At 34.8% G+C, this 13,469-nt stretch overlaps 1 protein-coding gene across 1 annotated transcript in view; it reads right to left on the reverse strand.

The window, feature by feature from the left end:
- Positions 1-13,469, reverse strand: part of LOC109541422 — a 16,379-nt gene extending 2,910 nt beyond the window's left edge. Inside the window, exons 1-12 of the mRNA XM_048661108.1 lie at positions 13,305-13,469; positions 12,893-13,031; positions 12,699-12,860; positions 12,460-12,634; positions 12,183-12,400; positions 8,675-8,781; positions 8,399-8,620; positions 5,271-5,480; positions 4,854-5,162; positions 4,459-4,627; positions 1,097-1,216; positions 874-1,035 (exon numbers count right to left, since the gene is read on the reverse strand). Coding sequence (XP_048517065.1) covers positions 874-1,035; positions 1,097-1,216; positions 4,459-4,627; positions 4,854-5,162; positions 5,271-5,480; positions 8,399-8,620; positions 8,675-8,781; positions 12,183-12,400; positions 12,460-12,634; positions 12,699-12,860; positions 12,893-13,031; positions 13,305-13,379 — 2,068 coding nt within the window. The 5' untranslated portion in view covers positions 13,380-13,469. The remainder of the gene's footprint in view (positions 1-873; positions 1,036-1,096; positions 1,217-4,458; positions 4,628-4,853; positions 5,163-5,270; positions 5,481-8,398; positions 8,621-8,674; positions 8,782-12,182; positions 12,401-12,459; positions 12,635-12,698; positions 12,861-12,892; positions 13,032-13,304) is intronic.

Here is a 13,469-nt window from a genome sequence, read left to right on the forward strand (position 1 = left end):
CATCATCTAATTGAAAATAGGCGAGATCAACGTGTTTTTTTTGTGAATGTCTGGTGAGGCATTTTTAGTGATAAAATTATTGGTCCATTCTTTTATAATCACAATTTAAATATGGAAAGATATTTATACTTTTTACCATCGTAAGCATCGGTAGCATCGTATCGAAAATTGGGATATTTTCAACATGATGGTGTACCTTCACACAACTCACGAGTTGAATGTGAAGATGCCAAAAAATGCCTGGAAGTAAACGGAAGTCAATTTGAGCATTTAATTAAAACGATTTATTATTGTTTTGTGCTTTGTGTGGTAATATAGTTCTTGTTTCCATAGCCTACTACACATTTTTATCTTCTTTTGACGTTTTACGGCAACAAAAGGAGAAAAACATACAAACAATTATATCGTTAAATTCTGAAAATATAAGGATTTCAAAAGGCCAACTATGATTACCATTTAAAAAACCATAAGTTTATTTTTATCTCGTAAATCAAGTTGACTATGGTAACGAGTGCTAGTTTATTGAATTCAACGCAAAAAGTTGTACTAAGGGCAGTTTTAACTTTTTAGTTAAAGTTAAGTAGTTCACGTAATAAGTGATAATTAAAAAAGTGTTGATTTCTTGTTTTTTCAGGATATTTCAGGAACCAAGTCGGGTACCTAAATTTTGAAAACGGTAATGAATAGGCAATCGAATTCTGCCCAATTTTGCCCATTTAACTGATTCTTTATCTTTAAAAATGTACAAGTTACCCATGCAAAGATTCAGAAAATGTTCTAAATCTAGAACTTTTGTATTTAATATTTTTCTCTAAATTTCAAAGTAGATGCAAAAACGAGGTGGCCAAAGTTCAAGCAATAACCCGTACATACCTATACTACATAGATGTTCTGCAGCGGCCAAAGCAGCACTTTTAGCTGATCCTGCACTATTAAATGGTCGCTCAGACAGTTTCGTCTCCAAGTTACCGGGTTTTGCTCCTTCACTCAAGTGAAATGTTACTTCTTTTTTCAGACTGAGTTTTTCGGGAACCACTGAAACAAGAATATCGAAAACGAGTTGTTTTTAATTGAAGGGAACAGCAGAAACACTTACTAATCAAGCTGGAATATAGGGCGCTCATCAGAGTCTGCATTAATACAGAATTGCTAATGGGAGTGATATCTGAAGGTATTACCTCCTGCAGAATATACGATATTTTGGTCAAGGACGGATCTGAAAAGAATTATTAGGCGAAATAAAATTTTGAATTGTGTGAAGTAATGAGAAAAGCAATTAAATTAACGAATGGCTAAACCCTAAATGCGTTAAACAAAAAAGTTGTTTATTTTACTGAAACTACATGTAAAAAGTCCAGGGACCAAAGGTGAAAAGGCAGTTTTTTGACCGTACGCCATAGTAAGCCATTATAACGCAAATTATTTAGTTTTGATTCTGATATTAACCTGCGAGGATGAAGGGGTCAGCAGTGACCAAGAAATCGTTAACCAAGTGAAAAACTTAATGAAAAATGGAAAATTGAGAGCGTGTGGTGAGTAACTAAGAAAATTCGTCTGCAAAGTCATTATCAGATTGGGCCCTTTCGCAAAATTGATTCCAATCAACGTATCAAAATCCTTAAAATCTTCAATTGATTCTTCATGCATATCTTTCTGGGCTAATCTAAGCCCCGATATTCAAAGAAATCGTCGCCCTGAAGTAAGAAATTGTATTTTCCAACAGGCTTCTTACTTTCATGGAATAAGAGTGTGAAAAGAATCTGGTGTCATTGATGTTCCTGAAAGATTTCTGCCCAATTCACGGACTAACATGAAAGAGGATTCAGACAATTCATGTGCCACTTTTTCATTTTAAAGGAAGTGCTCACTCGTCAAGTCACCGTAAACTTAAACCAGATATCAATAAATGTCTCATATAAAGTTGTCCAAAGACAGAAGCAGCCTTTACAGTCTTAATAAAACAGGAAAGGTATACTTATCTGAAATTTTAGATGTGAAAAAATGCATACAATGTATAGAGAGTGTCCCGAAATTAGGTGGCCAAACTGAAACAGTGAAATCTGCTCTCAAAAATAATATTAATTTTGTAAATCAACATGTATCGAAAAATGCTCCCTAACGGAAGACTTCTTGAAGAGGGGCCCAGCAGTAAGGCTTTTTGCAAATTATTTCTTCACGGTGGAACTTGAAAACATAAGTTTTAGGAACTTTAGTAATTTTGATACGCTGAATCTCGATCTGAAATTAAAACTGTCAGAATTTCATCATAGACGTATAATTTGGGGGAGTAGAAGTACAAAAAAAGCTCTAACTTTTTTATGATACTATAAATCAATCTTTTTTCTACAAATTGTGGAAATCTGAAGTATTTTACGAAGAAAACGTACTCTGAATTTACTTCGATCTAAATCTAGACTAAAGACTAAATGACTTAAAAAATATCACTGTTTTATAAAAATGTTACCAATATCCCTAAGTCCATTGTAAGCATTTTAACTTTTATCCAGTATGAAAAAACTAGTGAATGTCTTCGTGCAATTTTTTTGATTATTAAAAAAATTATAGGAAAAAACAAATAAAATATTGCACGAAGCCATACAACACATGATTTAATTTAAAACATATTTTCATATCGGAAGAATGACTCAAAAGCAAGGATTGCATCCTTTCCGTTATAAAAGAGTACATAATTTAAGAGCCAACGATTTTCCAGCACGTACAAAATTTTGCCGTTGGATTCTAAGCCACCAACAATTTTTTTTCGGTCGCATGAGGATAATACTCATTTTTGGAGCCTCGAGAATTCGAGGGCTCTTCGAAAAGCAAATTTTCAACATATGTCCTATTTCAATGTATGAGCAGGTTTCAATCTTGATAGGACCGATTATTTTACCAAATAGGTTAAATACCCAAAATTATTTAAATTTTCTACATCATGATCTACAAGAATTGCTACAGTATATTCTTATAAGCATTCGGTTAGAAATGTTCTTCCGGCATGATGGGGATCCAGCCCACTTTGGCCAACTTGTGAGAAATTGGCTAAACCAACATTTTCGAAGCAGGTGGATAGGTCGAGGTGGCCTAGTAAACTGGCCAGCTCGATCGCCTGATCTAAATCTATTCGATTATTATCTAGGCCAAAAATCAAATAAAACAAACCATTTTGAAATTCTCCGTGCCACCCAACATACTAGGAGAGGGTCCAGAGTGCGCATTCAAGAAAATGGAAATTTGTTTGAATATTTGTTTATATATTAGTGTCGATAATAATTTTAACTTTATTGTGATTTATTTTCCTGACTTCGTAAAGAAAAATAAACTGCAATAATATTAACTTAAAATATAAAATGTGTATGGATAACAGTATTATTCAGATTTTTACACTTTGTAGAAAAAGGATTGATTTAAAAGTGAGAACCTTTTTTGTACTTCTACCCCCTCCCCCCCNCAACTGATACGTCTATGATGAAATTCTGTCAGCTTTAATTTCAGATCACGATTCAGCATACCAAAATTTATACATTTCCTAAAACTTACGTTTTGAAGTTCAACAGTTTAGAAATAGTTTGCAAAAACCCTACTACTGACTCTTCTTACTCTTCAAGAAGACGTAGCTCCGTTAGGGAGTATTTTTCGATAAATGTTGATTTAAAAAATTAATATTATTTTTGAGAGCAGATTTCACTGTTTCAGTTTGGCCACCTAATTTCGAGACACCCTATATACAAATCAATGCATCCAGATAAACCATCCTATGAAACCTATCGCATCTAAATCGAATCTAATATTAGTTTTAGCTATCCGCGTTCGGATACCTGCAGCACTTACGATCAATTCGCCTCCAAAATGTAGCTTTTAAATTTGAAACATGCGCAAAATTCAGATAAGGATGAAATAGATCGTAAAATACACAACCTTACAGTACAAGACACAATTCACCAAAATGGGGATGTTTTTTACTGCAAACAGAGAGATGCTCGAACGCGCAACAAACACTATAGAAACAATAGCTATGAATTTTCCAAAAAAGGTGGCCGATAACTTCTTATAACGGAAGATAAGTAGCAAACTTGCTAGAACTTTTTAAAAATTCTTATGGAAAAGTACCCTCTTGTGATAAGAAGCTGCCGTTTCTACCAAACATGAGAAAAACTGGTCGAATGTTTAGAAAAAATCCAGCTCCTGGTCTCTTCAAATTGCACCGCATTGCATCTAAAATCGAAAAAACCCCAATTGTGTATAAAATGATTTTGCACGTTATTTTCCCATTTTGATATCAATGTTTTACGATATCCTTAAATCTTCCAATTCTTGTAAAATCCTCATGTTAAATTAAGTCATCTGAAATACAAGTTTGAAATGGAAAATTCCAGGCACAATTTTCAGTTTGCGTAAGTTACTGTCCTAAACTTGCCAAATCAACTATCCACATGATATCTGTGTAAGTGTGTTTACCTAACATATCCCAAAACTGGCTGAAACAAGCAACAATCAACGACATCGCCTGGTACATAGTTGCTCCAGTTTGTAAAGCATTAATAACAGTTTCCTCAACTACTGGTAATATCGGGAAAACTATGTTTAATATTGCTTCGTACCATGCGGGGCGAATTTGATTCCAAACCTGAAAATACTTCGAAGTTTACAAATGCTTTCGCTCTCGGATGATTAATTAAAAAATCGGAAACTGCCGAGCTCGGAACCTACACGTACCTCCCTTATTTTAATTAAAGGAATGGATGCAAAATCTATAGCGGTAAATAGTATTATGCTTTGCCTCCATTTAGCCTTATTTCAATAGTTCGATGTAAAAAGAGTTGATTTTTGCAATGGATGGTCATAATACTCACATTGCGTCTTTCAAAACACTTGGCCCAATTCGAGTGTCGCATCACAACTTCCACGAAATATTCCTTCAGCTCTTCCTCATTTCCCACATGCAGCAACACTTGTGAGGCTGACATTATTAGTTCATAGTAGTGGTTTGGTGTCAATGTTGAAGAAGTTATGTCCATGTTTTTGCATGTACCATCCCCTGAACAGAGAAGATTGCCGCAGTCTTCAGCCTTTAAAGGCGTCTTTCGCAACTCTTGATTGGATCTTTCCATGAACTCGTTCAAAAGTATCCGAAGAACTTTGAACTTTTTGCTGCAAAGAACCTAAAAGATGTTTGTAACTACTGACAAGCAAATATTGTTGGCTACTCAACTAGACCCACACGAGGGCTTGATATTGACATCAAAACAAATTAAAAGTTGCAGCTTCACCTTCAATAACAGAGCCCAATTTGCTTGTGGTTGAGCCAACAAAACCATCAGTTCCATGCCCAAAGTGCTGCATTCTTCCACTTCGGTCAGGCGGTTTAAGGAAATGTTTCCATCTTTAAAAATGTTGGGTAAAGCAAAGATGATCCATGGAGTAGGCGCAGCTCCTTTGGGGTTCAGTAGATTAAGGTTGTCAGTGCCTTTTTTAAAAATCTGAAGAAAAATTATCTACTCGCACAAATTACTCACACAAGTCAGTATCGTCTCAGAGATAAAGCTTTATGGCCGGATTATATGTTTCATTTTTTGAAAGAAAAATTGCGAACAGTAATATTTACGGAAATTTGATTGCCTCTAGCACAGCTTGAGATGTTTCAGTTATTTAATATTGTAGCAACCTTAGAATTGAGGATTGATCTGTGATCAGATTCTCCAACAAACGCTCAGAATCCCCAGTTCTACCAGTCTCATATTGGATAGTTTTACTCAAGTGATCATTCTCAATTAAAAATTCGAATCATCCAAATCAAAGCAGCTAGCAAATTGATATATTTAGCATGCATAGAAAAAACTTGTCTCTAAAAATTCTCAAAGTTTCGTCTATGTCGCTGAGAATCCTGAGATTCGTCAGTTCAAGAAATATCAGTTTCATCTTGAACGTTTTTGCCAAACTGTGCTTTCTTCTTTAAAAAATCGCATCTTCAAAACTAAAGTAGGTGGCAGTTTTAGATCTTTCTCACCATCTTTCGAAAACACCTGGCTCTACAGATACTACAAGAATCATAAAGATCGCCCAAAATCCCAAGTTTTGCCAGATTAGCGAATATCGGTCTCAAAACGGATGATTTTACTCAATTGCGCACTCTCCCTTAAAAATTCGTATCATCTAAACCAAGGCAAGTATCAAATTAAGGTTTTTACCATGTCTGGAAACAACGTAACTCTAAACATCTTGAAAGTTTCATTACTATCGATTAAATTGCTGAGATAGACTAGTTTAATAAACGTCAGTCTCATTTTGGGTTTTTCGTCAACTGTAATTTCTTCTTTAAAAAACATAATCTCCCAAACTGAAACCCATAGAAGGGATAAATTTTCACCATTTTTAGACGATGCTGAAAGTTTCATAAGTGTTGTCCAAAATGCGACTTTCACTAATTTATTAAATGTGTATCAAAACAGATGTTTTCACTCAACTGCGCGTTCTCCTTTAAAAATTATCATTTTCCAAACTAGATCAAGTAGCAATCTAAAATTTTTGCCGTCGTTAGAGGATACTTGGCCATAATGATAAAAAAGATTGATAACAACAACCCAGAATCCCGGGTTTGATCACTTTAGTCAATCTCAAAATGGATGTGCTTAATCAGCAAGCTTTAAAAACTCGTAACGTCTAAACTACAGCATGCAGCAACCTGAAATTATCGCCATCTTTAGGTCATCCTTGGCCCCAAAGATACGGAAAGTTTTATCAGATTCGCCAAATTCTGAGTTTTATGATTTTGTTAAAGATCAGGCTCAAAATGGATATTTTTTTTCCAATTGCATTCTTCAACAAATCAAGCAGTAGACTAAAAATTCCAGCATTTATAGAAGACACTGAGTGTTACAGATGCTGAAAGATTCATAATTTTTCTGAAAAATACTGCGTCTCGCCAGTTTCATAAATATCAATCTCAAAATGGATGTTTTTGCTTAACTGCGCTTTTCCTTTTAAAAATTCACGTTATCTCAACTAAAGCAACTCGCAAGCTGAACTTTTCACGATCCTGAGAAGACACTTGATTCTGGGTGTGCTGAAAATTTACTTAAAAAGCTTACTAAATATCGCTGTTTAAATATGTAGACGATTTTGATCAACTGTATTATCTCCCTTAAAACTTCGCAAATTCCAAACGAACGCAAACAGACGGCTGAAAATTTTACCATATTTAGAAGATGTTTGACCCTATAGATGCTACAAACTTCTGAAAGTTTTTAAAATACAATAACAATGCTGAGTTTTACCAGTTCAATAATTGTGAGCCTCAAAACGGATGTTTTTATTCAATTCTGCTTTTTCTTTCAAAATTCGTATTTTCCAAAGTAAATCAAGTAGCCACTAAACATTTTCGCCATCGTTGAAAAAAAACGTGGCTCTAAACATACTGAACGTTTCATACAAATCGCCCAGACTCCTGAGTTTTGCAGCTCAGTAAATAGCTTACTCATAATGAAGGATATGAGAAAAATGAATTCATTCTTTTAAAAATTCGCATTTTCAAATCCAAGGCAAGCAGCAGCTTGAAATTCTCACCATTTTTAGAATACACTTTACTAGACAGATGGTAAGATTCAAAAACGTTCAGACTTGAATGCTTTTCCAGAACATTTCCCACGGTTTTAAATCGCTCAAATATCTCCGACATGGCAAACAATAAGGAAATTCTGAGGAAGCCACTGAAGATTCTGTTCACTTTTCCCATAAAGTGACTCATAAGCTATAAGGTTTTAATATTTCGAAGCTAATTTTCTCAGTAGTTTCTCAGATACGATTTTTTGACACCGCGAAAAACTTTACTTGGTTTTGAACATGAAGGAATAATAGAAAACAGTGAATTGAGCGCAAATAAGCTCTTTTGGTGTAAATGTGTGGAGGTTTTAGAGAACGAAAGAACTTTTACAAGAATGAAAAGCTTTCGTTCTTTCTCTTCTAATTCAGCCGCGGAAAATTTTGTCCATATGAAACTTTCAATTAAGGAAAATTTTTGAAAAGTAATTTCTTGAATTTTAGTCGAAAACTCTATGATTTACGTCGATAGTATATTTATTTTCGGCAAAACAAGGCCTCTCAACGAAAAAAGTTGTTTCTCATGAAATATTCGGTTCATACCAAAGTGTTAAGGATTCATTTGGCGAAGTCCTTTCCTGAACGATTTTGGAGAACGCTATTAGAAAAAAAATCAGGTGTTTATTTTTAAAACAAAAGCAGTGAATTTTGGAGACAAACTTTCGGAATTTAGCACCTTTTGTACAAGCAAAACTGTAGTAAAATTTTGATTATAGGGTTCTCATGAACTTAAATACAAATGAGTTTGAATGGATTGCGTCCAGTGTCGTGCCCGAAGGGCCAATACGCAACGAATTCTTACCTTATGCAAAGTATCCAAAGAAGTGCCTCGCAGCAAAAAACAGCAATACAACTGCTGACATTTCACGTGAACGTCCCTCAACATTTTGCTTTTGGTAATTTGGCCGCTGCCTGTTAGATCTTGAACTGTATCGCAAATGGATGGCAATAGCTGAGCGACACAAAACAGCAAATTGCTGATATCAACTAGAAGCAACTCAGTTCTGGCTTCCGATGGCAAACACTTTGAATGAAAATTAAATTAAACTTATGGAAAATATGAAATCTGGAACCTCACCTGAGAATAACGAACCGTCAGAATTGTGAGTGACTCGTTGAGCATTCCAGCGAATACTCTTTGAGCCATCTTTGGAGGAACTGTATTCCAAAGGTCTTCTTTGGTGCCTAAGAATTTCCTTTAGTAAAGAAAGCTGAACTATGAATATCAATTGAAGAGTACAGGGAAGAAACGTGCAAAGTTATTTTAGAAACAATTTCAGTTAGTTTGATTCTAAACTTGAAAGCCGTTTAGTTACCATGGTTTTTAACTTATAAATCTGATGCACTATAGAAATATAGAAAGGAAATTAGGTAGTTAGTAGCTACTGCTCCAACTGGAAAAAAAACTATAAGTCCTAAGGCAAAGTGCAAACTGAAGAAAAGAGCATCTGTTTTTGGTCTTTTGGTCGAAAATGTAAACCATTTTTTTTGCGTTTGGTAGAGCCGACCGGTTGTGATAAAAAGAGTGTACACTTTATCACAAATTTTTCAAGTTCCTGCAAGTCCTGATAGTTCACCCTCGCAGAGGAATTTAATCTAAAAAATTACTTAACATTTTTTTAAGTTGCCGGAACATAAAAAAATTTCCAAATAAGCTCTTGCTGGATAATAAAATTCAGTTTTTAGTAATGGAGGTACTCGAATGCGTCTGAAATTTGGCTTAACAACGATGGAGGTGACCAAATTTCCATTATAATTATCACGGTGCCGTATTATTCTTGGATGTTTTGCAGTCACTTCCATTTCTGTTACAGGCCCTGATAACAAAATATTTTGTGATGTAGCAAGGATTCGATAAAACGTTTTTCGACTTTTTCACCTTTCAATGGTGATGGCTTGGCTTTTGCATCCGTAAATATCTGGTCCCAGTCATCTGGTAACTAATTTCTGGTTGTGAATTTGATTAAACCCATTTTTGTCAGACTCCATGTAGCAAGGTCCCTTAACAGCAAATGCTAATTTCACGGTATCAAATCGCGTTCTTTTGTAAACTACTTATATGGTGAAATATCGAAATGTGAAATTTTTGTTCTGTCCACCACATAAATAGCAAAAAATACATGCGTTCCGAACGTTTCTGGCAAGATTATGACTAAAATATTCATCCAAAAATGACTCATTGACTCCCTTTGTAGCACATTTTTTAAAACAGATGTAAAAACAGATTCATTGTAGGAAAGTCTATGAATTAATGAATAAAAGGAGGCACTAGATGATTTTTTTTGGAAATCGATGGCGATTGCTTCTGTATGGTTTGCGGTCATCACTCTTTTTACGGCAAAAGAGGCATACCCCCCTTTTCACGATTTGGTTCATCTTTATTTACATGTTGTCCAAGTTTTAAATTTAAAAACTTCATTTTGTAGGCAAATTGGTCGCAAGTGCTGCAGGTACCCGAGCTCCGATAGCCAAAACTGATATTAAATTCGGTAGAAAATACAGAACCAAACACTTCGCAGAATACTGGTTTACCTGGATGTATTACTTTGTACATTGTATACTTTTTTTCGCGTCTTAAGTTTCGGGTAAGTTTTTACGGATTTTGATACATTCATTGGAATCAATCTTGTGGAAACATTTCAACCTGGTGCACTTGCGGTCAGCCGCACACGACCGGTAAATTTCCGTTTTTCAGTAAGATTTTCATTTTGTTTTAGGCCTGGGTAACACTGTGTTGACTTGCGCTTTTCAGTTGTTGCCGCTCTCTGAGTTAATGAGTTTCAACGCATTGGTTAATGAGTTATAACTCATGGCCGGTGACGAAATTTTAACATCTAACGAAAAAACCATCAACATATTGCTTTTGCGCATACGATTGCTTGAAACTATTTGGTCTAAAACGGGGGAAAATCCGGAAATTTTAAAGAAACTTTCAGAGCGTGAAAAATTTCAGAGCGATGAGGGTGACGAGTTTTCCAATTATTAATTATATGCTTTTGCTTTTTCTGGTCGTTTTTTTAAGGAAACCTAAACTTTGTCGAAAAAAACAAGATAACTTTGTTTCGATTTTGTCCCAAATTCAAAGGTAAATGGTATTTGAAAAAGACGATGAAGAAGACCAAACTGTGAAGATGATGCCTTTTCTTGTAAAATCCATCTTTTAACTTGTTTGCATAAAATACTCTCAGTTTGCCAGCATTTTACAGTAAAACGTTTTGTTTAGAAATATTGACCTAAAAGTGAGAAACCCGAATTTAAATAAACCAAATTATTCACAGCGACAAAAGTGACGAGTTTTCCGAATAATTGATCATTTACTTTCACTTGTTCTGTTCGGGGAAAAGTTTTTCCGAAAAAATCTAGATAAAATTATTAGGGTTTTGTGCAAAAATCGAAGCTGCAAAAGGTTCCAGAAAAAAAATGTATATAATTTAATAATTTTTTGAAAACTTTTGCTCTGTCCGTTTTTTTTCCAAGATAATCTTAATTGCTTTCGGTAAAAAATTGAATAAAATTATTTGGTTCTTGTGCCAAATTCGAAGCTGAAAAGGGTTTCCTAAAGTTCTTTGCAAAATGAGGCGAATTTACTAGCAAAATCAATTTTGTCATATTTGGTTGCAAAGACCCCATATTGAAGAAAATCATCAGAAAATTATATGTTTTCGCGTTTTTGATTAAAAACTTGTAGTTTTGTTATCGGTTTTTGCGAAAACCTTGATAGTTTTCGGGAATAAGTAAAACTCTACAAAATAGAGCGTTTTGAAGAAAACAGAGCAAGAAAAATTCAGTCAAAACTAAAAACCACATTTTTTTAACATACTCTACAGTCGTCAGAGGAATGGAAGTGATGAGTTTTCCAGATAATTTATTATAAACTTTGGCTTATTCAGTTCGTTTTTTGATAGAAAATTACTTGATTTTTGTCCCAAATTCGATGCTCGAAAAGGATTTCAAAACTTTTTGCAAAGCAACGAAGGAGGCGAGTGTTCTAATAAAATGTATTTATAATTTTTCGCGAAAAATACCTTAACATTGTCAGTATTTTTAAGTGAATTTTTTGAAAATTAAGCATTTATAAAAAAAATTCTGAAATTTTGAAGAAATGTTAAAAATGTTATTGATGAATGGCCCTTAAAATAAATTTAAAATCAAGCAAAAAAAAAATTATCAACATTTTCCCAGAAACGGAACTGAGTTACTGCGCCGGTGCCGGGTTAGCGCACCAAGCCATTTGCGTAGCACTGCGCCAACTCATAAAAATTTATTGAGTTACCCAGACCTACTTTGTTTACCGATTCCTTCTTCACTGCTGATACACTCCATGCCCGCACGGTAATATTAGAAACAAAACTAAAGAATTAGGTTTTTATGGCAGTGTTTATTCGAGACTTTGCACGTTTTTACTTACTTACTATGGTAAGTTTTTCCTCTACTCACTTATGAAACCCGTAAATGTCTGCTGATCTTGGGTGTTTATTCCCAGTATGAATGCAGGAAATAATCAATCAACTAGGTCCACTCAATTTTACCAAAATTCCGACTTTGCACATTTCTTCCCTGGACTCTTCAATTAATAAAATTTGCACCTTGCATATAAAGCCACCACATTTGTATAATATACGACCCGCGTTCTGATTCAAAAAACGGTTTGTCGTTCTCCCAATCTAAGCAATCAGCATCTTGGATTATGTAGAGCGATAGAAGCCGGCAATGTAAATCCAGCAGCCTTTCAGCAAGAGCTTCGCACATCTCATTGTATTTCTTATAACCTGTAATAGAAAAGTGACCAACAATGGCAAATGAACTGGAATTTACCGCGCTTACCAGTTCGCAGAGGCTCTATTGATGGCGACTTCACATCACTTAAAATTTGAATGTAAAATCTTAAGCAGTTTTTCAAAAGCGCTGTTGCCCCAATCGTACCTAAGCAAGAAATTTTTACAAAGTATGCAAAGGTTCATTACAACAACTAAATTACCTGTTAAAACAGTTAGGTCTGCATGATCCAAAGCTTCTTGCGTGAGAACGTGTAGGTGTTCTAAAATAAAGCACAAAAACCTGAAGATTCTGCATCAGATGTGTAAGAAAAAGTACGGTCATACTCAGCAATTGATCAGCAGATTTTCCAATGGTAGAAATGAACTTTGCCGGATCAGAAGAGCGCACTATCCCACCGCAGCCTCCAGACGCTTCACTGTTATCTCGAGCTCCTTCCATCAGGCTTTTTTGGAAAAATCCTGCAAGTTCATTGTGAAAATGCAAATGCGGTCTTGTTGGAATGTGGATCTACCAGAAGGTTTCCTGTAGGCAGCAATAAATTCATCTTCCCACCACACAGCCAGTTTGATGGCTGCAAATGAAGCAGATCTAGGAAAATCGAAACGTCCGCCAATGATTCCGGGACAGACAGTTTCTTGAAGAACTGATTGATTTGCCTATAACAAGGAATTCTGATTAAAATAAATAAACAAAGGGCAAAATATGAGATAAATTTGTCGAAAAACAATTAAAAGGACTAAAAAGCTAAGCAATACAAATTTAAAATAAATCCTGTTCAGGAAAGAATTATTTCATATGAAATTTTTTTTCAAATACAGGTACTAGATGTGATTTATTTGCAGACATTTCAAAAACCTTTTATGCAGAAATAGCTGCACCATTTTTCTGCAGCAAATGGTGTGCCGGTTTTAAAAATAAGGTTCATTTACCTTGTAATATTCCATATCTCTCTGAATTAAAACAGTTACTTTGTCCATTAAATTTCCATCTTCCATTACTTCCATGTTGAGCAAATTAAAAATAAATAGCACCGTCGAGCAAAATAACAAATTCGCTAAAAGCTTTGTTTGGAACTAAATATATCGACCAAACAA

Source organism: Dendroctonus ponderosae, unplaced genomic scaffold (assembly GCF_020466585.1).
Source record: "Dendroctonus ponderosae isolate FM_Combo_2020 unplaced genomic scaffold, Dpon_F_20191213v2 Dpon_F_20191213_1, whole genome shotgun sequence".
NCBI lineage: Eukaryota > Metazoa > Arthropoda > Insecta > Coleoptera > Curculionidae > Dendroctonus > Dendroctonus ponderosae.